This window comes from Rhipicephalus sanguineus, chromosome 10 (genome assembly GCF_013339695.2).
Source record: "Rhipicephalus sanguineus isolate Rsan-2018 chromosome 10, BIME_Rsan_1.4, whole genome shotgun sequence".
NCBI lineage: Eukaryota > Metazoa > Arthropoda > Arachnida > Ixodida > Ixodidae > Rhipicephalus > Rhipicephalus sanguineus.
In genome coordinates this window covers 109764071-109790598 of record NC_051185.1, presented here as the reverse complement: position 1 = coordinate 109790598, position 26528 = coordinate 109764071, and the positions used below count along the sequence as shown (strand labels likewise).

The window sequence follows — 26528 nt, the reverse complement described above, 5'->3', positions numbered from 1 at the left end:
ATGAGCACAACCAAAGGGAACGCCGCCAGCCCAACCACTGCTAGCCCCACCGCTGGAAGCCCGAGCTCGACGGGATCGCCCAATGTCGTCCCCGATGAGAAGAAGCACAAGAAACACAACCAGAGTTCTAAGGGTTCGTCTGCCAATGAGGGCAACGAGAAGTGAGTAGCGATCTTTATCATCACATCAGACTGTGAAGATGAATACGGGGACGACTATTGTATTATTTGCAACTTCCCACTGTAAGATAAGGTGCGAGAACAAGGGCTGTACTATGGCGTTGTTATCTTTGACAGAATGGGCATGTTAGCAATCAGAGCTACCAAGAGCGTTGTTTGTCTCTTTCTTGGCGATAGAAATTATACAGACACGTACTCCAGGCACAATATTGCCATCCGCGCCCCACCATGAGGTTCCATATAACGTCGAAGGGCAATGAGATCGCCGCACGTGTGGTATGTTCTATGTCCGAGTGGAAGACTTCCCACGGTTTTACTCGGACTAGAAATCAGAGTGGTGACGAGCAGGCCGTCTCCGTCACGCTACAGTTAACTCATAGTCGCGCGAAAGGCGCATGGGAAGGCCCGGAGGAGGACTCGGGTAGAATCTGCGCACTTTGATCGCTTTATTGTGACAGGGATCAGCAGACGGATTTGAAGATGCTGTGTTATCAAGTGGCGTCGAAGCGATAGGCATCACAAAGGTGGATTCAATCGCGGTCGGGTTTCCTTACGGCAGCGTTTTCTTGAGCTGCACTACGCCGGCGGATGCCAAGCCTTACTTCGTATAATTTTCCAATTTGTTCCTATCGCATTCATTGCTTTGCCTTTACGGTGGAACTGACTCTTTGCCCAAGAGCATCACAAAGTGGTCAGCTATTGGTAATGACAACCCTTCCGTGAAAGGAGGAGGAACAACTTTACTGACGCGATGAAATGCGCCAGGTTCGGGGAAGAGGAAGACGATCGACTGGCTCCCAGGCCGCTTTAGGTGGCCGAAAGTTCTTGTGTTTGGGCGACCCCTATGACCCAACCATACGATCCGGAGTTGGTCTTCCGGTTGTGAGCTCAGCAGCGCAACCTCTAATCGCTCCTGTTGCTCAGCCTCAGAAAAGAGGGATTACGTTTGTTTGGACAGTAACGATATAATTGACTGAAATCAACTCGCGGTCTCGAGCAGAGACGACAGTGAGGTAAGGTGTCGTGTCACCCTGTAGAGAAAAAAGAATGAGGAAAAAATTCCAGCCAGCTCCACGCCGTGAAAAACGTCGGATAGCGAAGCGGTCGCCCCCTTTCGTCACGCATTGCGTTTTGCTCCTAAGTTTCGGCAAAGCTTTCACTAAGGATTTATTGGTTGTTTCTATGTTGTTCAGGTTGATCCAGGTGGATCCCACGCAACGATATGCTCATTGGCGGCCGCGCTGGAATCCTACGGCACTGTTCTAGCGCGGTCATGACCCATTCATCTGTCAGACTTGCCTAAAACGCATTATTACTGTCACGACTGCGATTGAACCACGGAGGTACAAGTATTTGAGGAGGAGAATCTTTTAAGCCGCGCAGCGCGCGAGGGCGGTGCGACAGCGTCACGGAGAAAATGCGGTTTTCGCCGCAGCACGACAGATGACGCTTCCAGCATGTTGCAATTAAAGTCCCTGGATATTTTAGTTGCAATTGTTTACATGCTCTTTATGAACGCGACCGATAAAAATTGTAATACCTCCTCGTACATTGTAAAATTTCTCAGATTTCGGTCTGTAACGCCAATTAGTAGATGTGAGAGATATTTTCGCTGCAGTTACTGATACTGCCCGAAGTATAGGCCGTACAGCGCTTGAAACGAAGTGCTAGTTGTGGCCCCTCAGAAGACGTCTGCCGCATACATAGGCCCCTTGCTTCTTGCTCGCATGTTGTGCGCACGCCCGCGTAGGTGTCCTTGGCAGGGAAAGTTCCCAATGCGGGTGAGCAAGCTGTCGCGCATTCCTTCGCGATTTGCAGGCTTTCTGTCTCTTTAACGCGCTCAGTGGCTTCAGCGTTGCGCTGGCGGCGCTGACTTCTCGATCTTGGCGCGCGCTTTTTATGCCGCAACATAAAAGAGCACTTTGCAGATTTCCACCAGTGCTCCTTTAGGATGGGGCAGAAATGTGTGGCGCCGAAGTGCGTCCTGCAAGGAGGAGGTAATACCTTCAAAGTTCCCAGTGAACCGGTGAGGCTGGAAGCGTGGGCTCGTGCTATACCAAGGAAAGATCGAGAGCTCATACCTTGGGATTGCGTTTGCGAGTACCACTTCTCAGAGAGTAAGTCTCATTAATCCTTGAAAAAACTCACAGTGTGCCGTATGCGTAAGACGACTCGAAGGCGAAAGCTTTCTTTTTCTTCAGTCGATGTGTCCATCCTGCCTTCCTTCCTTACCTGTCGGTCTTGCCTTCCTGGACTGCCTACCGTGATCGGCTCACCCATCACAGAGGCAGTGCAAAACGACAGAGGGCGCTTCAGTGCCGTGCCCGATTCCGTGCCTGTATCAGGACACCCGAGCAAGCGCAGTTTCGCCTCCTCAAGAATTCTTGCTCCGTGGCTGGATCGCAAGCAGCGCGGCGATACTGCTGCTGTGCATGGCATACACGGCCGCGCTGGCAGCGCTCCTCGTACCCCCTTCATTCACACCTCCTCTCCACGGTCGATTCTTTCCCCCTCTCACAAGGCTTTCTTCCTGGTCACGCTGTTGTCGGTACAGCCCATTGATATGCTTCCCATGAATTCATTGTGGGTAGTGATTGACACTTGTTTTCGGACCCTCAGGGCCCGGGTTCAAACCCGCCTCTTCAAGAAAATTTATCTTGTGTTATTAATTTACTCTCCCCTTCAGTGGTACCTCCTCTCCTCTCAAGAGACTCCTCCTTTCCACCTGGTCAGGAGACCTGTTTTAGAGAACTACGCCGGCACAGGGTCGGCAAAGGGAGCGTCGCTGTAGAAATGGAAAAGAAAGAAAAGGAATACCTCGACGAGCGCTTAGTAAAAGGGTTTAATGGCGAGTTGTGTGTGTGTGTGTTACAGCGAACAGCTGGCTTTGCACACCTATGTGTAATGGCTGGATTGTCTCGAATTTGAGATGAGACACGAACCCTTTCCCTTCTCGCGAAGAGCGGAAGTTTGACCTAAATTACTTCATGGTATATTAATAAAGGAAAGAGGATTACTTTTAAGGGCTCGTTTTGCTTTGTTAGACACAATATTAATGAGAACTAAAAGACAATAATGCCAAGGCATTATTTTCTGTTAGTTCTCATTCATGGCATATTAAAATCTTCTGCCATTGTGTTGTAGATATTTCTTCATGTATCCACGTGGCGCCCGTTTATTTTCCACTTTATGAAAAATAAAAATCAAGCGCCATTGCACTCTGTGATGGTGGGCGATGAGCGAAGGCGTATGGTGTCGCTGCAAGGTTCCCATCATCAAATACAAGAAGCATCGTACCGTGGTGTTCAATGTGTACGAGTAAAGAGTTCAATATTTACTGGTTTCACTACTGCGTTCTTCACCGCCCAGTTGCGTCAAATTATATCACATACAAAGAATCATTACAACGTGTGCGCTGGTGAAAAGTGGTAGAAATAAAAGCTCAAGAGCATATCTTCGGTTCCGAAGGTCCCCTGGCGCTGGTGCTGAATCGCCAAGCTCAGCGTCTTCGAAAGCTCCCGGTGAGGTTCACGGCCATGACAGTCGCGCTAGCGCGACGACGCCCGGTGAAAAAGCTGGCGGCAGTGGGGCATCGCTGAAGAAGGCTTCGCAATCGACGAAGGGCTCAGATCGGAATGCAGCAGATTCCAAGCCTACAGACGAAGAACCGGTAAGAGTCGCTTTCGGTAAGGTTGGCCTATGTTACCGGACACGCCAGAGTTAAAACGTGAGGGTGTCAAGACGGGTCCAAAACGCGGTATCCCAAAATGACCGTAATATATCGAGGAGTTAGACGCAGCTACTGTAGCATGCAATTCTCCCGCCGGGCAAGCGTCGCGCCACACCTATCGAGTTCATTGCATCCAGTGGATTCTCCCAGAAAGCCTTTCCCGCGGATACAATGATGTTTTTTTGTAAATACAGTTTCACGAACTCTTAGTTTCTCGCGATGTCCGCTTTAAGTGAACAGTGCGCGGGTGTAAAATTCTGTTTCGGAGTGGTTGGAAGAACACTATGACTAGTCACGAATAACGATTTTGGAGCGAAAGTCAGGGTCGCTTTTGAGCTACTATTTCAACGCACGGCATGTTTTCACTCGGCCATCTGTTTGCGCGTTTGTCGAAATTCGAGGCTGAAAATTCTCAGCCACTCTTCTCATCCCCCAAATCGTCGGTTAATATTCGTTGAACCGAGCTCCAAGCTGTACGAGATAACTTTTCCAACTCTTTAATGGTCCCTCGTCGGTCTTCAGGCACAAGTTCGTAAAGTTTTTTCATATGTTCTTACGTATGTGAAGTTGACGGACATCGAGAACGAGAATTGTCATGAATCGATATCTTGCTTTTCTTCAAAAAGAGAAAATCCCTCTGACCCTTAAGTGTTTCCTATCGCAGCGTCCTTGTAAACAGCATTTTATATCGCAGCAGTTTCCGAGGCATGTTTCTGGCACAAGAAACAAAGTTCCACAGCCACCCGTTGTTAACTTCTGTCGGTCGTCATGAAAAAAAGAAAAAAAAACGAGAGCGGGCGAAACTCATTTCGCGGAAAAAAAATCACTGCACCCAGAGAAAGCCTTCTTGGGAGAAGCCACCGAATGCAACTTACTAGAAAAGAGTTGCGTGACACTCGACGAGCCGGAGAATTGCATGCTACGCTTGCTGCGCCTAGTGCAGCGTTGTTTCGGTCACTTTGGGATGCCCCGTCATATAATAACACTGGCATCCTCTATCAACTGTTCTTAATGCAAGATTACAGTGCATGTATATGCACACTGTCCTTGCGTGGTGAACGTAATAACTACGACAAGAGACATGACTAAACACGATCCATTCACTCCAAGAGGCCCATCTAAGTGTATCCTTTAATTTTTGAACAAGCCAGGATGCCGTGGGGACGCTCTTGATTCCTTGACGCTTGATATATACTTAATAATTTCTCTCGCAATTATTGAACTCCCCTTATGATGAACTCGGTTTTCTAAACCTAGAATCAACTTTGGAAGTTGTGTGAGTGATGCCTATAGAATATATCGCGGCCTTCTGCCTAACGCTCTTTTTGGGTGGTGTCGGCATTTATGTAGCGGACGTGGCACTACCATCGAACTGAGCGAATCGTTCATAGAGCGCCTTCTCCTATTACATTATTAATGAGAACTAAGAGACACTAACGCCAAGGAAAGTATAGGGAGTGTTATCTGTAGTATTTAGAACATAAATGTGAAGAAAGTAAAGTGGACGAAAAGATAACTTGCCGCCGGCAGGGACCGAACCTGCGACCTTCGTATAACGCGTCCGATGCTCTACCACTGAGCTACGGCGGCGGTTATCCTCCCGTCCACTTTATGGGGTATATATGTGCATTTAAACCTAGGAATGTTAGTCAGCGCCAATCGCAGCCATAGTGGCGAGTGTGGGGCACTCTTTTTCTGCCTGTTGGCGTCACGTAGCACATGACGCCAACAGGCAGAAAAAGAGTGTCTACCCGCCTACACAAATATGAAAAAAAAAACTAGACATACATGACAAAATGCCATTGGAATATGAACTTGGCAACGTTTAACGCTAGAACGTTATCTCGTGAGGCGAGTCTAGCAGTGCTATTCGAGGAACTAGAGCGTGTTAAATGGGATGTAATACGGCTCACTGAACTTAGGAGGACAGATTAGGCCTATACACTGCTAAAGAACGGACACGTCCTATGCTATCGCGGCTTACCTGACAGAAGAGAACTAGCGGTGGGATTCCTTTTCCTAAAAATATAGCTGGCAGGCAAGATAAAGGGTAACTATAGCACTAGTGAGAGGCTGCCAAGTATTGTAATTAAACTTAACACGAGGTACAAGATGACAGTGGTACAGGCCTACGCGCCTACACCCAGCCATGATAACCATTTAGTTGAACGCTTCTATGAAGACGTGAACTCAGCAATGAACAAGGTAAAGACACAGTATACTGTACTGATAGGAGACTTTAATGCCAAGGTAGGCAAGAAGCAGGCTGGAGACCAGGCAGTGGGGGAATATGAAATCGGTTCTAGAAATGAGAGAGGGAAGTTATTAGTAGAGTTCGTTGAACGCAATACTTTACGAATCTTGGATACCTTCTACCAAAAAGGGTGAACCGTAAGTAGACGTGGAGGAGCTCTAATGGCGAAAATAAGAATTAAATAGATTTCATAATGTGCGTACATCCTGGCATCGTGCAGGATGTGGAAGTGGTTGGGAAGGTACGATGCAGTGACGATAGAATGGTAAGGTCTCGAATTTGCATAGACTTGAAGTACGAACGGTAGAAACTGATACGCAAGAAGCCAATTAACGAGGTAGGGCTGAGAGGGAAAGTAGAGGAATTCAGGGTCTCGCTTCAAAACAGACACTCGGCTCTAACGGAGGAAACCGACCTCAGCGTGGACGCAATGAATGACAGTATGACGAGCATCGTGACGGAGTGTGCAGTGGAAGTCAGAGGTACAGTCATAAGACGGAACACTGGCAAGATCTCCCAGGAGTCGAAAAGCCTCCTTAGGAAACCTCATGAAAGCGTCAAAAACGACAGACAAAAGAGAAGTGGTAGAGCTTTCGGAGTTAATCAATAGGCGTAATGTAGCCGACATAAGAAATATAACGTAGAGTGAATTGAACATGCTGTAAAGAACGATCGCAGCCTCAAAGCGGTGAAGAGAAAACTGAGCACAGGCAAAAATCAGATGTCTGTACTAAGGGACAAGTAAGGCAAAGTCACTAACAATATGGATAGGATAGGTAAAGTATCTGAGTTTACGGAGACCTGTATAGTAGCCGGGACAACCAGGACGATAATATACGGAGTAGTAGCAGGCCGCAGAAGAATTGATGTCTGGGCAAGTTGGAACTAGTTATGCGCTTGAATTGGTTATGCACTAGTTGAATTAGTTATGCACCAGTCTTTCCTTTGTCCTTGTTTTTGCACCGCCCGTTTCGAAGATGCATAGTAGTAGGCCAGAGGAAGTGGACATCCCACCATTAACGACATGGGAAGTTGAGAAAGCCTTAGAGGGAATGCAAAGAGGCAAAGCCGCTGGTGAGGATCAGGTAACATCAGATCGGTTGAAAGACGATGGACAGATTGTGTTCGAAAAACTGGCCACCCTGTATACGAAATGTCTCTAACGGCGGGGGTACAAGAATCTTGGAAGAATGCTAATATCATCTTAATCCATAAGGAAGGGCGCGTGAAGGTCTTGAAAAAGTAGAGGCCAGTCAGCTTACTGCCCGTCGTCTACAAGCAGTTCAGAAAGATAGTAGCTAATAGAATTAAGACAATATTAGACTTGAAGCAACCAAAGGACCAAGCAGGATTTCGTATAAGCTACTCGACAATAGACCACATTCACACCATCAATCAGGTGATAGAGAAATACGCGGAGTATAACCTAACCCTACTTATAGCCTTCATAGATTACGAGAAGGTATTTGATTCGGTCGAGATACCAGCAGTAATGCAGGGACTACGAAATCAGGGCGTAAACGAACCATATATAAACATACTGGAAGAAATTTACAGCGGCTCCACAGCCAGCATAGTCCACCATAAAAAAAGCGACAAAATCCCAATAAAGAAGGGCGTAAGGCAGGGAGGCACGATATCCGCAATGCTATTCACCGCGAGCTTGCAGGAGGTTTTCAGGGCCCTAGATTGGGAAGAGTTAGGGACACGTTTTTATGGAGAATACCTTAGTAACCTGCGATTCGCTGCTGACATTGCATTGCTGAGTAACTCAGTGGACAAATTGCAACTCGCGATTACTGAATTGGGCAGGGAAAGCAGAACGGTAGGTCTGAAAATTAATATTCGGAAAACTAAAGGAATGTTCAACAGTCTCGGAAAAGAACAGCGCTTTGTGATAGGTAGTGAGGCACTAGAATTTGTAAAAGAATACGTCTACATAGTCCAGGTAGTAACCGGGGACACGAACGCTGAGACTGCATTAACTAGGTGAATAAGGATCGGATAGAGCACATTCGACAAGCACTCTCAAATCATGAATGGTGGTTTACCGCTATCACTCAGTAGGAAGGTATATAACAGCTGCATCTTACCGGTACTCACCTACGGAGCAAAAACCTGGAGGCTTGCAAAAAGGGTTCAACTTCAACTGAGGACGACGCAGAGAGCAATGGAAAGGAAAATGATAGGCGTAACCTTAAGGGACAAGTACAGGGCAGGATAGGTCATGTAACAAACAGGTGTTAAGGACATCTTAGTCGAAATCAAGAAGAATAAATGGGCATGGGCAGGGCAAGTAGCGCGTAGGCAAGATCACCGCTGGTCATTAAGAGTAACTGACTGGATTCTAAGAGAAGGCAAACGCACGAGGGGGAGACGGAAAGTTAGGTGGGCAGATGAGATTAAGAAGTTTGCAGGTATAACGTGGCAGCACAAAGCACAGGACCGGGTTGATTGGCGGAACATGGGAGAGGTCTTTGCTCTGCAGTGGGCGTAGTGAGGCTGATGATGATGATGACATGACAAAAGGAATATAGAAAGATTTCAGAAAAGCAAACACATCGTGATTTTTTTAGTAATCAAGCCATTACAGGGAAGAATACGTGCGTAATTGTGGTTAACACGCGAAAAAATAAAACATGAGGAAAACACTTCATACACAAGAATAAGTATGGAAAAACAGGCACGTGCAGCATATGCACGTTATATAAGATAAGATGACGAATTGAAAATGGTGTATATATCCCATTTAACACCTCCTAACGCATCAAGTATCTCTGCTCTCCCATCTCCACTTAGTAGTGCGGGACTAACGTTGGCAAGTTCCGCTTTCAGTAGCGGCCTGTCCTGGTCCATTGCTTTTCTTTACCGTTCGCTGCGTTACGAACCTTCATTTACAGTGTGCTAAACATGTAAAAATAATCTAAAAACAATGTAACGACGTTACAATTACAGAAGAGTCTCAGACCGCCAGGCCCTGGACAGCTAACGCGTATAGACTTCTCCTGTTGCAAAGGTTTGCGCGATGTCTCGCATTGTGCGTGTGCCGATGTCTGCATTTGAGCCTTGTAAACCTTGTGACATCCGGATTCACTGCGCAAATTAGTAAAAAACACGTTGAACTAACTTGTGGGCTAAAGTGTTAGTAAATAAAGTGCGAAATATAAGGAGGGCCGCAACCACTGCTCGTACTCTCTTTATCATTATACCAACCTTAAGAATCATCAATAGAAACATTTCTTACACTTACACCTAATAATTTATCAATTCCTATCAATACAAGGCTGCTTGTTTCGTTCTCATTGAGTTTGTCTATGGTGCAGTTCTCCTATAGATCCTCAGAATTTCCCAAAGCTCCCGGTGAGGTTCACGGCCATGACAGTAGTGATAAGGTGACGACGCCCGGTGAAAAAGCTGGTGGTAGTCGCCGATTGCTCACGAAGGCTTCGCCATCGACAAAGGGCCCACACCCGAATGCAGCCGAGTCCAAGCCTACAGGCAAAGAACCGGTAAGCGTCGCATTCGGTAAGGTTGGCCTAGGTTACAGGACCCGCCATATCAGATGGGGCGGTGCTAAAACGGGTGCGAAACACAATAAAGCAGGCGGCCTCTATCAACAGATCATAAGTGAACAATAGACCGCACATATACACACAATATAGTTGCGTAATGGCTATGACAAAAAACGTGACTAAACACGACGAAACTGGGCCAAGAGGCCCATGTAAGCACATTTCTTTACGCGCAATACCTTTGCGTTTGATATATTGTATATGACTTCGTCTACAATGAACTCAGTTTTCTAAAAAATTAACGCAGAATCTCCTTTCCCAGTTCTCTAAGTGATGCGTAAGTGTAGAGTTACGTTGCGTGTCGCGGCCTTCTCTACGACTGTCTTTTCAGGCAGGATCGGCATGGCGTCTTTCGTCTTAGTTCTAGCGTGCGTCGGCAGCTGGAACGGCCCCCTGGCATGTACATGCTGCGACCATGAAAACACGTGTGTGGTGTCAAATTTTCACTGAGATTGAATTTTCCTGATGTGTAGAATCTTCCGTGTCGGCTTTACATGCTGTACTAAAGGGGACTCTTATTACATCAGCACAGAATTCAACGAAACCTTCACAGATCGCACGTTCTGCTCTTGCATTTGTTTCGCACCGCCAGTACGACGCATTCATTTGGTTCAGGTATATTCACATTATGGCACACGGAAGTGTGTGCGGTATTAGATGCTGATATGAACGCGAAATGAATTACAAACATGGATGAAGCAAAACAGAACTTCTTTGTCTTCAAATTTGAACACCCAAGCAGAGGTAAGCAGAGATGCCTAGTAAGCACGCGATATGCGCACAACTACTCAATTTACTTGAAGACGTGGAACCGCCTCGTAACGCGCGGCTCAAAGGGAAAAACATTCGGCGTAGGCGAGGATTGTCAGGCCAAAAACACCAAAAACAGCCAGAAAATTGGAAAACCAAGCCAACATGTAGCCAACATGAGCCACAGACATAAAAGTAGCCAAAAGTAGCCACGCGTCTTTGGAAACAACTTTGACGTTTCTATTTGAGTGGCTAAATGTAAAATCCTCTCGGCGGAAATGAAAATGATTCTAGCACAAACCATTCAAAAGCAGAATTGCTGAGATTAAAGCGTCACGGTATTCACCGGATTTAGTTGGCTCATAGATAATACTGGTTCGAGGAGCGGAACTGAAAACAAGGGACAAATAGAAGGTACCCCTTATTGTCCTTCTCATTCAGAAGATACCCGCCACTGTGGGTTAGTGGTTAAAGTACTGGACTGCTGACCCGCAGGTCACCGAATTGAATTCGGTGACCTGCGGGTCAGCAGCACACTGAAAGCAACTTGGATTATTGTGTGCAGCCTTGGGTCTCAGTATGACTTCTTTTGTCAAATGAGTGCCTGAGAGAATTTTCATTCAAGGGAACGCCGGTGCCACTAAAATAGATAGTGTTTGACCAAGGTATGCTACCAGTTTTGACATATGGGGCAGAAATTTGGACAAAGAGACTCAAGTAGTTAAGAACCATGCAGTGTGTAATAAAATTGCCATGACTAATGTCTTTGCTACATTACGACACCACACAAGAATTCTCAGGCTTGCATACCAAGCAGCTATTCACCACCCGGGCCAAGGAGTGCACTGCCCAAGTCCTGGCTCACGTTGAACCTCCTCCGCATGAAGGCGTCGTGCACAGACCCCGGGTGCGAGGGTAGTGGCCGATAGGGTTGGTCACATACCGGCAGTGTGTTGTGTGCATTGGAAGGAAAGTCGGCAACAGCAATGCAACCAGCTATATGCAGTACAACTGTAACTGTGTGGTGCAGCACACTTATTTCTTTGAAAGTTGATTTCGAAGCGCAGCTTCGCGAGCTTTATCTTTTATTTCACATGTGGCAGTTACTGCATGTCTGAACATCACTGTTTATGAAATTAGAGCGCATTCAGTACGTTTGGTTTTCTTTCATCCATTACTTTTCTTAAGTGCAAGACAGTTACTGCGATCAAATATGAAGCCCGACGAACCTTTTATTGTGTCGTCAAGTCTCCCTGTCGAAACTAAATAGTGACGGAAACTCCGTTTACCGCGACTACTGCGTTCTTTTCTATCACTGCAGTTCGAGCCACGGAAAATGTCATTAAAAAATTAGAAAACGGCCAAAAGCAGTCTTTCAGGTTCCTCCTTTGCATTCTACTAATGGCTGCGCAAGAAATAAGGTGAAATTTGTTCGCACCACCATGAGGTAAAAGTTCTTGCGGCAAAAGTAGGCAGCTTTGTTGCCGTCGTCATTCTCATACGGCACACGTATGCACGCAAACGTGCCATCGACAGCCTCGACGCCACTTTCAAATCTTTCATCTATGTGGAAAAAGCCTTCTTGCTGGCAGGGAGGGCGATACCTTCATTGCCGAGGCGCTCGACGATCGCTTCCACGAGAGCATGGATCGTGAGTCCCACAATAGACTGGCTCGTCGCCACGTCCTTGTTGTTTGTGATCGCGCTCTGCATGGTAACTGCCGGTGGCAAAGAAGTGAAAGGCGCAAAGCACTTACAGCTCATTAGTAGGGGCTATTCTCGTGCCCGTACGGCGCCTCTCCAGGTCGTGTCGAAGCTCCCCGCCCAGCCATCCTTCATCAGCCGGTACCGCAGTTGAAACAATTTACCGGTCATCGCGGTACTCGCGGAACTCTCTTTCTTCCTGCATCTCCAACCCCTACACGATGAAGGGCAGCGCCATATTTTTTCGTCCATCTGGCGTTCTCTTGCGGCGAGGACTACAACTTCGAACAAGTCAAATTAACTAACAACCTCTTATTTTACAGGCAAGCTTCATGTACAACACTTTATAATATTACTAACCGAAAACATGCTTGTAAAGTAACTCACGCAATGAAATTTACATGATTCGAAATAGTAGGTGCTAAGAAGACGACGGACGAAAAGGGAGACACACACACATGGTGCCCTGTGTGTGTCTCCCTTTTCGTCCGTCGTCTTCTTTGCGCCTACTATTTAGAATCGTGCAATACCAACACGCCCATTTGCTCACTCTGACATTTACGCGTATGACGTGAGGTGGCACATCGAACAAACAACTCAGCTTACAACAATATGGCGGCCAATTTTGGGTACTTCGTTGTCCTCGCATATTAAGCAGCAAATTTGGCAGGATGCAACGTCACGCAGCGTCAAATTGACGGTACAAAAAATGAGGTCCTGTGACGGAATGAGCAGCATCAGCTCGATGTCCAATCGTGCTGCAGACATGGCGGCTCTTGGTCAAGCGAGAAATAGGTTCGCTAAACTGCAAGTTGACCGTACGCACAGCCTAGTGCCATATTTCGCTTTCGTGCTTGAGCGCAAATCTTTATTTCTATGTCGTAGAATACGGCGAGACGCTTCTTCGGAAAAATTAACTATTTTCTACCACGTTACGTCATCGCAAGATCCTTTGTTGTAGAGCTACGGCAGCGCCACATCACGAACGAGCTCGCGTGACCAATCAAATCAGGCAAGATGGCGGAGTTTGACAATATGGCGGAATTTGACAACGTCCAGGATAGCATCCCAGGTCTGAAATTTTTAGCGTGTTGTATGACCAACTGGCTGAAATAATGTTGGTGCTAGAAGACATCTACACGTTTTCAATTGCCGCTGAACTGCCCGACAATGCTGCTTTCAAACGGTCCCCCCAGTATTCGCAATGCCCATAGACTGTCGCACTGCCAAGCGGAATTCAGGAGCGTCCTCTCGAGGAGGGTTAGTAGACGACGAAATGGCAGCACTACGCACTCGCTCCCTTGTTTGACTGTGCTAGCCTCAGTGTTAACGTGTTGGCAAGAAAGGAACGCTACGACTTTGCATGTTCTCTGCATCAGTGAACAAACCAGGCCCTCCGTGACACGAGAAATCTGATTCGTTCTTGAGAGACGCGAAGGTTTCGTGAAAATACGTGGCAACTCGCGCTTTCAATGCTAGCCCAGAGCGTACACATACTATCAGCTTCGCGAGGCTTTCTGTAACCACGTAGGTTAGTTAAATGTTATCGTCTGACATATTCAGTTGAAGCTCACCCTGTTTTACTTGCATATAGCATGGGCCAGTGTTTCATCTAGTGCATGACGCCCATAACACTGTACGCGGGAGGTCGCGCGGGCTCGCGATGTGCTCTTGTATTCGCAATGCCCATAGACTGTCGCGCCACCGAGCGGAATTCAGGAGCGTCCTCTCGAGGAGGGTTAGTAGACGACAAAATGGCGGCACTATGCAGTCGCTCCCTTGTTCGGCTGTGCTAGCCTCAGTGTTAACGCGTTGGCAAGAAAGGAACACTACGACTTTGCATGTTCCCTGCATCAGTGAACAAACCGGGCCCTCCGTGACACGAGAAATCTGATTCGTTCTTGCGAGACGCGAAGTTTTCCTGAAAATACGTGGCAACTCGCGTTTCAATGCTAGCCCACAGTGTACACATACTATCAGCTTCGCGAGGCTTTCTGTAGCCACGTAGGTAAGTTAAATGTTATCGTCTGACATATTTCAGTTGAAGCTCACCCTGTTTTACTTGCATATATAATTGGTAAGTGTTTCTTGTAGTGCATGAGTCCCATAACACTGTACGCGGGAGGGAGGTCGCGCGGGCTCGCGATGTGCTCATGTATAACTGAGCGATCTCAAGTTGGCGATACATTAAAATAGGGCCTCTATCCTTTGTCAGCAAAGCGCTGTTACGAATCGTGCGAGCGACGTTTCAATCATTCGAGGACGCGTCTGCTCGACGCCTTTCATGGAGCGAACGCTTTCCATCCACGCCGTCCTTCGCCAGTGTGTTGGGTTTCATTGCCACCGCTGCGCCGCTTGTTTTTGTACGTTTGTTGATAGGTGGCAGCACACTGCAAGCGATTTGCTTGTTGACCGGTCTGAGAGCAAAACGTTCTCCGCGCCCAGACGTCTGTCTAATTGTAAACGTGGTGACGCGGAGTGCTCGAAGTCGTTCGGCGGAGGAAATTCTTCAGATTGGTTTCAGCAGTGATGTTGAAAGAAACCATCTTGACGACGAGGATTTTTCACTGGACGTAGAAGACTGTGAAAGCACCGAGAGTGACAGCGACGATGAACCACCAGCTGATAACTGCACGAGGAGCTAGTTGCACTTCACGTCCCCTCGTGCGTTAATGTTCTTTCACGCTCGTAAGTCACTTTGATTGTGTTTAATGTATAATATCCTTGAGCGACATCAAAATAAAAGCATAGTTGTTCTTGTGCATTGCATGTATCACGATTATTGTGGATATTATGGAGCGCCGCATGCCGCCAACACGCTCGAGCTCGACCAACGAAGAGCGAAATGGTTAGAGCGATGGAACGTGCAGTCACGGCCACAATCCACGCCTCTCGGCTAACTTCTTCGACGTTGCGAAAAGCATACGTGTACATTCTTTTCGATATTCATGTTTCGATTGTTCTGATCGAACCTGCAACATGCGAGTGAAGTGGATTGCACACGGCTAGAGTCTCAGCATGGCTGTGACACAAGCGCTACTGAATGGGATGTTAAATGCTTGTGTTCCGTTGAAGACGTAACTCCGCGTTCCCGACTGCGCAAGTAATGACGACGGCGTATAATGTTTGCAAACCATCACCACGTTAAGCGTGTGGTCCCGTGCAGCAGCGATGACGCTACTCCCTGGAGGCCTACTACTGCCGCAAATCCGTCAGGCAGGCTCAGTACGTACTGCCTCGGAGTGCCGTTCAGCTCATACGTCAATTCTAGTTCATGCAATTTTATGTAGCACGTACAGGATTTCGCAAAGCATCGTTATGCACGGTAACGGAGCTGAAATATACCCTTTTACACCGCAGCAAATAATTAGGTGGCGAGTACTTAGCACTTTCCATGGTTTGGGAAAGTATTTTAGTCTCATATCCATTTCAGCGCAGCTCATGACTTCATCCGGTGAAAGTGGCACGGGCCGTACGTCCGCACGTCCTATCTGTTCCTATGCTAACAAACGGGTTGACCCTCCTCCTGGCGCCATCTTGAAAAGCACGGCGCGCCACCTATAGTTCGTGGGCATTGCGAATAAGAATAACATGCATGCTTCAAAATGTTCAATGTTAATACTTTCAAGCCTCTCTCAGAACTCTGCCCTCTACGGAGCTTGTTCTGGAGTTATTTACCCAGTATATGCTAGTTTGCAAATATCTACGCCTAAACTACTTATTTTTTCACTACCTTCTTTCAAAGTGTATTTAGATCCTTCTTGGACTTCTCGAGAGCTCTCGTTTCGATACAAGGCCTTGCAGAACCGTTATTATGAGATAAATGAATTTAAAAGAATCATTATAATGCCACGAGAGGTAGCTGACGTGTTCGAGATAGGCAGCTCGAAATGTGGCCCAAGTAAACATCATTACTCATGATTTCCCCCCATTTCCTTCAGCTTTGTTCCAAGAACGGCCGACGCAACCAACGGATAATCAAAAGGTGGCCATACCAGAACTTAGGCGAGCGCATAAGCCAGGCCTTTAACGCATGGCGCATACTTCTGCCTATGGTCTGTGCTGCAGCCTCTTCTTTCGTCCACCCGAGAGGTGGATGTGCACAGTCCAGAAGGCTTGTCAGGGGTCGAACTGGTCACTCTAACTACTGGCCTAAAGATTGCCGTGGGGCCAGGTCGAAGGCAGAATTTAGAAAGAAGACAGCTGTGGTACCTTACCTGCACGACGTCTTTTACAGACTCAAGGAGGTAGGAGAAAGTGCTGGAGTTCGGGTGGCTTTTCAGCCCCTGATTACCTTTTCTGGCCTGTGCGGATCCACCTTTCGAATGAATGACAGAAGAGGCTGCAGCAAGACCATAGGCAGAAGTTTGTGCCAGTGGTTCACGCGATCCCTCTGACGTGCGGTACAATGTATGCATGTGCCAGACGGCACGCTGTTAGAACTAGAGGCTGCATGGGCACCGTTACAGCATCCAAACGGTGTCTGGGCATCTCGGCACTCGCATGTGGAATTGCGAGTGTAGGCCTGTCTTTGAAGGCACTGTGGACCTTGCACGTAGTTCGGATCAAAGTCTGAGGGATATCATTGAGGCAGTGGAGATCGCACTGCCCGGTGACGCGTGCGTAAGCATGCCATCGTTACATCTTTCTTTTCCTGATCTGGCAATTTCTTTTGTTTTTTGTTGCCTATCTTTCTTTCTTCTCTCCGTTTCGTTTTCTTATATCATAATAATGATTGTTAATAATAATAACAACAACAACAACAATAATAATAATAATAATAATAATAATAATAATAATAATAATAATAATAATAATAATAATAATAATAATAATAATAATAATAATAATAATAATAATAAAATTCGGCAGATCCCACGCGTTGTGGGAATCGGTTTCATGCGAAGCAGTCAGCGAGTACTTCTATGCTGTACTTTATGGCTTTGAACCAAGCGTTACGAGGTGGATCGACGTGTTTTTGTAAGTGTAGTAGCTGTGTGCACATCATGGGCTTACCAGGGACGTCGACAACACTGGCGTTTAAAGGGTAACTTACGGTGCGACGTAACGTAAGCCCTCACGTTAGAGTACATACGTCAGTATTATCGAAACTAAATGCATTTTATGGTGCAATCATGTGAATATCATTAACTTTTGTTAATGTATTCTTCCGGGGTCGAGCAATGGTTCAATATAGCTTGCCGAATCATAGAAATACAAATGTAACGTTTATTAGACTGCTATAAAAGCACAGCCAACGCCGGAACCACAGACGTTCATCTGATATGACGGCTGTATCGTAGGAGTAAATATGTAGTGCTTATTGCTTTCTTGAAAAATTAGATAGCCAGCACTACAAACACAATTGACGTTGCACCGACATTACGCCTGCATAGGCTGTTTTTCCAAGCCTTCTAACAAATTCTATCTATCTATCTATCTATCTATCTATCTATCTATCTATCTATCTATCTATCTATCTATCTATCTATCTATCTATCTATCTATCTATCTATCTATCTATCTATCTATCTATCTATCTATCTATCTATCTATCTATCTATCTATCTATCTATCTGTGTGCTCTCTGCAAAGCTCGTGCTTAATTAGAACTCCGTGCTCCCAGGGAAATCTCAAGCCTGCGCCCTTGAAAGAGGAACCAGCCACTGCCGAGAACAAGCAGAAGAAACCGAACAGGTGAGTAAGGAGTTAGCAGTGTTTGAATAAAATGTTTACTCGTGAAAAAGATAGAAACGGTAAACTCAAAAGTAGGTAGGAGCCCCTAAGATACAATAAGATCCTAGATATCGAAGGTGACCGGAAATATGGCGACCGGTATCACTCTATTGGCACAGCATCCCCAGTTTCTTTTTAAGGATGGATGCCTGAAGTGAACTGAAACTATAGGCCTCGAGTCCCTTCTCTAAAATGTCACCCATACGACTGTCTGGGGCAGTTTCTTCCTGCTTCTCTCGCGCTTGCCGTTTCATGCGTTTGCCTCTGTTGGATTGCCCATATGACTCAGTTTAGAAAGCGAGCACTGCGTCACCCCTGCATGCGGTTTAGAGATCTGGAATAAATAATTATTGGGCTGGAATCATTTCGCATTACTCCATAAGTAAATAAGCGCAACAAAACATTGGCAAAAGACAGGGAGGCGTGCAACGCGTCTGTGTCTTCATCTCTTCTGTTAGCCTGATGTCCTTGCGTTGACTTAACGCTTCAGTATAGTTAAACTTGACCGCTTACATATCTCACTCAAGGCACTTGTGTCGTAGTGAACCCGGCAGTGAGGCTCAGTCCTACCACTCGATGCCTCAGAAGTCTGCTCGCGAGGTTAGTGGTCACGGCAGCAGTACTAGGGCGACGTTGTCCGACGATAAGGCTGGTGGCATTCAGGCATCGGTCGGGAAAGATTCGCCACCGAACGAAGGCTCGGATCCGAATGCGGCTGCTTCCAAGTCCACTGGTTCCGAAAAGGTAAGCATGGCTTTCGACTAATTTGGTCGATTTTAGCATACATAACACGAACAGGTGTGGATTTCACCGTTTGTAATGGCGCGATGTGGGAGATTTGTGCCTTTATATCAGAATACCAAGAGATTTACTGGTGCATATCTGACGTAGTTCTTTGTGCGTAACGACGGTCTGAACTTAGTTCTTGCCAACTGGTGCTTCAAATGTTTGCCTAGCGTTGAACTTAACGGCTGAAATTCGTGCGCTTAAGTATTATCATAAAGCTATTTTTTTACTTTTATTCAAGAAAAGCGGTGAAGAAATCGGCAATGGTCTCATTGAAAGCGGATTTGTAATATACACTCTAAGGCAAAAGGGTGTTAAAATGGTGTGTGGTTCGTCATTTTGGGGACTAATGGGGCTGCCAAACCATTAGTCCCTTTGAGAACTAACGGCATTGGGTCGAACAGTTAGTACGCATGCAGCTAACTGTTAGTCCCCACAGATCACCTCAATGGAATAACATTTAGTCCTGACATTAACACCTTACCGGTCAACTGTTAGACCCTAGAGATCACCTTAATAGACTAATATTTAGTCCTGACATTTACACCTCACCGGGCAACTGCTAGTCCCCATAGATCAGCTCAGTGGACTAACATCTAGTACCGCCGGACGAACGGTCGGTCCACTCAAATACTCCATTCGGATGAACTTTTTATTCCCTGGGATGATTTTCTGCATTTACTCTCCGCAAGGCTTAATACTTTTTTGGCGTGTTTCTTTCCGCGTTGAGCAACGAACGCCGCGGAAAAGAACACGCGAAAAAATATCTAGTCATGCGTGTGTCCCTGCTTTCGCAGTCAATGCGACAACGAAAGACAAGAGTGAAACAATGAAACGTTTTATTTTTCTCTATACACATGAAGTTTCCGCTTTTTTTTTCATTGAATTCACTGCAAAATGTCCAATACAGGGGTGCTATGCAGGGTGGCCCGAGCTTCTCGGGAACACGAGTTTGCTCTGAGCTCGCACTACGGTGGTCATGATAGGAAGACAGTGTGGAGCGCGATAGCGGCTTTCATAAAAACGGCTACAAGAACGATCATGGCGTCACAAGCGCATGTGCGGCATTTGCGGCGGTTTTCAAAGGAACACCGCGTGCGAACGCGCCAGCGCCGCCACTCAGTCAACATTTCAACAGCGCAGCGACGTCAACGTAATTGTCGCGCTATCTTTTTCCCAACTGAACATCGCGCATACCACAGGCGTGTTCATGGGCGTTTGTCCTCTTTCGGGCAAGTTCTTTCGTTCCAACTGTAGCATGGCAATTTCACTCTCGAAGGCAACAAAGGCGCATACGCAGCACTCTCGAGCAGCGCGTTTTGCTTCTGGAATATTACAGATAAATAAATGGACATGTGACTGCTACTTAAATTACACGTCTGAAGATTTTTCTGCAGGAACGAATCGGTAGAAACAGTGCTTCCAGAAACAAGTAAATAGTAACATTTCTCGCCGCAAATGCCACAAGAGGTGTTTGTTCATGATTGTGAGTGGTACGTCGCGACGCGGTGCAATTGAATGCCAGACATCTTTGCCACGTGATTATATAACCTTTAGTTCGTCGTACATGTTTGCATAATCTGCGCGATTAAGCTCAAAGATGAATTGTGCCGCTCACTGGCTTTGCAGTGTGAGCACTGCTCCTCGGCAAGAGCAAATGCGGTGGGCCGACCCAATCTTCGCTGGGGGCGTCTGTCAATCAAACTGATTGAAACGCGAAGTCGGGTACGAACTCGTTGATTTTGAAAAGGCCCCATGCGCGGTGGACACTAAGCAGCAGCTTCTTTGCATATAAAATGATTTGGTCAGCTTGCACTACTTGTACAAGGCTGGAGCCATCGGAAGAGCTTGTGATCACTATAGCTTCTTCCAGCTTTTTACGTGGCTAGTGTACTCAGTCTACTCGGTCTGCTTCGGAGTGAAGACCACGTCATTTCGGTCTCAATTTTGATTGTATGAATTAGCTAGGTCTTAATTACCATGACATTTGATAGTTATGTCTTATGGGGCAATGTCTGGATTATCACGACATTAATTACTGAAGTTTAATTTGCTAGGTGTTAATTGTGCGGGGCTAATGATTATAATCTTGCTTAACACAATTCCAATTAACATTATCCTAATGAGCAAGGTCCCTATTAGCTTGATTGTGCCTAGCGCCCCTAATTAGCGCTGTGTTAATTAACTTGGTCCTTATTGGCTGGGTCTGACCTTTACACGGCTTTCATTAGCATGGTCTTTTAAGATGTGGCTTAATTAGCTTGGTTATAGCATGTCCTGACTTAAGTAGCCAGCCAATTAGCTAATCAGCCGGGCGCACGTGCTCGGTGAGCGAGCAGACGATGACTAAGAGGACGAATGCGCTGAATGTACAGGGCAACCATGATGATTACACACGTGGCCTCGGCGATTAGCTCCGGCCGCGGTGTTGTAAGGCGCTCGGCCGGAGCTAATCTCAGAGGCCACGGTGCTGATTATTCTAACGGGTACTTAGTGCAGGCATTAAACGCTTTAAAATGAACTTGAACAGCCCGTACCTCTAAAAATATTGTTAGAAAATGTTTCTGACACTTTTCTTGCATGGGTGCACTTCAGCACTCAGTGTAACGATAAACAAATGAAAGATGCCTCTGGTTTGAAGACACCACCCAACTTTCTCGACCGCCCTTGACGTGACGCCGCGTTCAATCATAACCAATGGAAGGCAGCACGCGCTGAGGGATGGATTCGACCTTTTCGTACTGTTAGATTGTTCAAAAGGGGGTGTTGCCAGAGCTCGGAAAGATTCCGACTTTCGTCAAACTCGGGCCATCCTGCAAGCACCCCAGGTCCAGCCGCGTTTTCATATCTCGTAATGTCCTTTTTGTGAAGCTGCTACAACGGAAGCGATAGATGACTGGCATTGCCCGCGCCAGCGCGCACAGCATTCTGCACGTTGTGGACAACGGCTGCATCCTGGAAAGCACAAACGTATTGTAAATAGTTAGTCAGACGCCACAGAGAGGTTGAAGACGCACGCACATGGCAAATACGTGCAAGGTGAACTAAAACACACGTCTAAAATATGGCACGCAAATAATTTCGCCCCTGCAAAACACAAAAATATTGCAAATAGTGACACGCCACAGAGAGGATGAAGACGCACGCGCATGGCGAATACGAGCAAGGTGCAATAAAAACACATGTCCAAAGTATGGCATCTAAATAATTTCACCGTGGTGTCACACATAATCAAAGACGCATTTCGTGGCACATAGCGCAACAGCTCAAGTGCGGCAGCTTCAGCCATCACGCCGAGGCGCCACCAACCACCTTTCCGCCCATGTGTCGGCGACTTTTCTGCGAGCGGCGTCTTACAGCTAGGGCAAGCCCGTCAGCCGCGGCTGCCGCTAGCGAATCTCGAACAGAAAAGAGACCGAACGCGTGGCCGCCGACACGAACGGCGCCGAGCTGCATGCGAGCGAGCGACGGGGAAGCCGACCGTAATGGCGACCAATTTCCACAGAGATCCGAAGCGCAGCTAAAGTTGGTTAGCTAAAGCACCCGCCAACTGAAGCCGGTGGATTTCAAGCGCGCGACATACAAGAGAGCTCGTTGCCGGCAACCGTAGTGCGTTCTGGACAAGTCGCGGAACAGCGGCGAGGCCTCTGCCCAATATATCGCCATCTTGCAGCTCATCACCACGGCGAATCCTCGGTGAGCGAGCGTCCGGTCGGCCGACGACAATGGCGGCCAATATCCAGGCGGTCACAAAGCACAGGCGAGCTAACGCCCAAGCCGGCCCTCGCGGTACATTTCGTACGCGCAATATACAACGCGATCGAGTCCGTTAGCGGCAATCGCGATCAGTTTCGCGCACGCGATAGGTATGGCAGAATAAAGAGCGACCACTTGTAAAGGAATCTAGCGCCGATTTGTGCCCAGACTCAGTCTGAAATAATGAATACGATATGCCTACTGGTTTCTCGGCCGCCATTCCCAGCCGGTGACGACGCAGTGCCGTGACTACGCCGGAGATATACAGCGCGGCGTCCCGACATGTCGAGACGAACTCCAGACTTGATGGGTGCGGCGAAACGTAAAAGCAGCACCACACGCTCATCCACGCATATGCGTATATCGAGGGAACCACGGCGTAGCTTCTAAATTATCGAACTCTCCGAGCGCGACACAACCGCGAACACGCCACCACGAAAACAAGTGGGAAGACGGGCCCAAGAGCGAGGAGGACGGCTAGTTTCCTTGACAACCGTTTGCACACGGAACGTATCTATGTACAAGGCCTGCATCTCCCGCTCGGTTGATCCCGTTACAGACAAACTGGTTTGCACACTGCACGCATCCCTCTGCGGTTCCTCTTCAACGGTCTATCGATTATCGCGCGCGCCTATTGGGCTCCGTTACTCCTCTTTCGGGTAATTTTGAGAGAACGGCAGCATGGGCTAGTTGGTGATTTGTAATCGACATCTTTGCACAGCGTTACGTGAACGAGGACGTATGAAAGGATACAACCATACCTTTCATACGCCTTCGTCCACGTAGCGCTGTGTAAATATGTCGGGTAATTTTGCTTTATAGTGTAGGTACGAGATAGAGTATATGGCTTCTTTAGGAGCCATAGTGGCGACACTGTTTTCCTCGCGCCGCTCGTTCCGCCTCCAGTGGTTCCAGCGACACTATTCTCCAAGCGCTATCACGTGGTCAACAGTGATGAAATAAAGGAATACATCGACCTAATAAAAGCTTAAGGGCCCCTCACCAGGTAACATAACGAATTTTAGTTAGACATTTGAAGTTGTTGCGAGCCCAATAAGAAGCATTATGCCACAAGAATTTTTCTAATTGGTCCGTAGAAGCCGAGAAAAACAATATTTTGTAGCGGCGCGAAACCATGATGCGAGCAGGCGAGCTGCAAACCCTCGCCGCTCGCCCCGTGTAACCTTCGCAAGCCAAATCCCTTCCCTGCCCTCTTCGGCACGCGAGCGGGAGGATCACATAACGTATACGCATGAACACGTCATGCGCACACAATGTCACGAGCGCATGACGTGCCCGAAACCAAGCATTTTTTAACCTCCTGAGCCCGAACCAGCCCGAGCCCCCCGAGACGCGAGCGGTGTTGTGGCGGCGTTCTCTGCGCTTCATCTCTGAAGTTATGCCGAATGCGCCCTCGCCGATCACTTGGCTTTCAACCTATGACTTAGCACGAAAGCTGCGACATTTGTACGGACGCGAGTCTAGCGGTGTGCCGCATGATAAATGAGCCTAATGAGCACTGGAACGCGGTGGAAAATTAGTTTCGTTGTAAGGGGTATCCTATGCACGATGCGCAAAGCGCAAGAACACGAACGCATGCGAAACAAGGTAGATTGTTCTCGCGTCTCTCTGCGATTCGCAGTAAAAATTAACGCACGCATTCCATTTGTGTGTTTTATCATTTCTCTCAAGTTTTATTATTCTATTCAAGCAACAAATTACACGAACTGCACGTCGTGTCAAATAATTATCGCAGTGTCACATGCTACTGTTGGCGACGTCAGAGCACGGTCGTCTACGTAGAGGACCGACGTCACAGCACTACCATCTACGTAGGGCCATTCCCTCGTGTACGTCATCCCCTCATTCTCTGGGCACGAGCCCGTGAGATGAATGGCAAGCTGCGTTCAGCTTGAAATTTGACCCATTTCCGCAGACGTGAGCAAAATTTTGGCAGACGTGAGCGTGAACGCCTAATGTATGCATTGCGCTCGTCAGCTAAACATTGTCAAACCTGGTGAGGGGCCCTTTAAAGGAAACAACGTCTCGGCTTCTATACGAAAGCCTTATTTACAATGAGGCCAAAGGACGTAGGACGAGAGAAGATTTCCATCATTACGATTCAGTAAGTGCCTCCTCTGTGCTGCTCCTCTGCACTGCGGAGAAGCCAACACATCGCAGGCAACGCCAGCACTCGGCAGGGTTCTGGCTGTCCAAGCATAATAATGTCGGCGCTGTTATAATTCTTACTGCTGATTCTTCGATGCGGCTTGTGGAGATCCTTGTAATCGCAGGCGCATTCTTTGGTGAACTGTAGAACCAATGGTTGGTTTTGACGTCTCAAAGCGAATCGAAGTGACGCCGTAGCGGAGGGCTCAGGATAATTTCGGTTGCCTAGTGATCTTGAACGTGCACTACAATGGCACCAACGTGATACGGCGCACGGGCTATGACGGCTGTTGCGCGCGAAACTGTCACAAGCGCAGTGAAAATGGTGAAGCGCTTTGCACGGTACAACGAGCCAAATCATCTACACGCCGCCGACTCCAGTGGCGGCTGCATGTGGGTCGTGACAAGCCGTAATTGTTGTTACATGTGATAAGCGCAATAAAACCTGACTGCAATTTTATTGTCAATATGCTATAAATATTGCGAATTAATTGCAAAGCACCAACTTCCCTTTGTTGCTGTGCAATTACTCTGTAATCGCATCTTGCGCAGCAGGCGTTGCTATAGAAATAAAGATTGTAGCGTCTTCAATAAGCAAGAAATAAAAGCGTGGATTCCTTTTATGCATCAACGGTACTGCAGAAGACGCACAATTTAACGAACACACAATAATTTTACAGGTGCAATAAATGCTTAGTATCCGCAGCTTTCGTCAGCGCGTTGTGGTGGCTGCCTGAGACATGTAACAAGGTTGGTCCATGACGAGTAAAATGTGACCAGGAAGCTGTACTAGAATAATTCGAATCAACACCATAGTGCAGCTGGCGCAATGGCAACAATGTAAAAGTCCATGCAATCCATCAATTTAGTTACGTCAATTGAATTCAGCTTTCATGCATTAAACACAAGCAATGTTGGCCTTGACAGCGCTGTTGAATCGCGAATTCACATCTTTCAAATTTATCAAGCTGTGATCGCATACATGCACGCGAAATACGGATGTCGCACGGCCAATTTCGATCGCTATTGAGGCCGATGCGGTTAAAAATTCTCGACTACAGTTTGCTTCCTTCCACAGTTAGCGCAAGGGAGCCAAACACGACCGAGATATACCATGATGACTTGGCTCGATCGTAACTGGAACTGCGAAGATAAACAATTTTGTAAGAGTTATAGCACCGGTGTGTATGTTTGTCGCACGCACTGTTTGCGCAACGATTACATACTAGTAGAGTATCCGTAAAATAGAGGCTCGTAAAGATATGGTGAGCAATCGAGTTTTACTAATATAATAAAGACTTAGGAATAAAGCAAAAAAATAAAATAAAAAGAAAATACTCGCAACGTCCCGCGAGCGCGACTCCTACGTGGACGTAGAGTGGCTTTCCCGCATAGCGACAGAGCCCGCGATGGCGTACTTTGGCGCAACTCTGCTACCTAAAGGTAGCATATAGAATAAGTCTAGTACGAGACAGTCAATAGCGAAAATAACGGCTGTTGAAGTGAACATGGTGACGGTCTTTAAATGCGAAGCATTTCTTAGCGAGCCAAAGGCACTTGAGCGTTTCTATCTATCTATCTATCTATCTATCTATCTATCTATCTATCTATCTATCTATCTATCTATCTATCTATCTATCTATCTATCTATCTATCTATCTATCTATCTATCTATCTATCTATCTATCTATCTATCTATCTATCTATCTATCTATCTATCTATCTATCTATCTATCTATCTATCTATCTATCTATCTATCTATCTATCTGTGTGCTCTCTGCAAAGCTCGTGCTTAATTAGAACTCCGTGCTCGCAGGGGAATCTCAAGCCTGCTCCCTTGAACGAGGAACCAGCCACTGCCGACAACAAGCAGAAGAAACTAAACAGGTGA

At 47.0% G+C, this 26528-nt stretch overlaps 1 protein-coding gene across 1 annotated transcript; it reads left to right on the top strand.

Annotated features, from left to right (window-relative positions):
• On the top strand, window positions 1-26528 carry LOC119406650 (myristoylated alanine-rich C-kinase substrate-like). Its single transcript, XM_037673381.2, has 6 exons — window positions 1-161; window positions 3648-3849; window positions 9487-9672; window positions 17816-17886; window positions 18468-18669; window positions 26454-26528. Exons 1-6 carry the CDS (start codon window positions 1-3, stop codon window positions 26526-26528), a joined length of 897 nt encoding a protein of 298 aa, XP_037529309.2.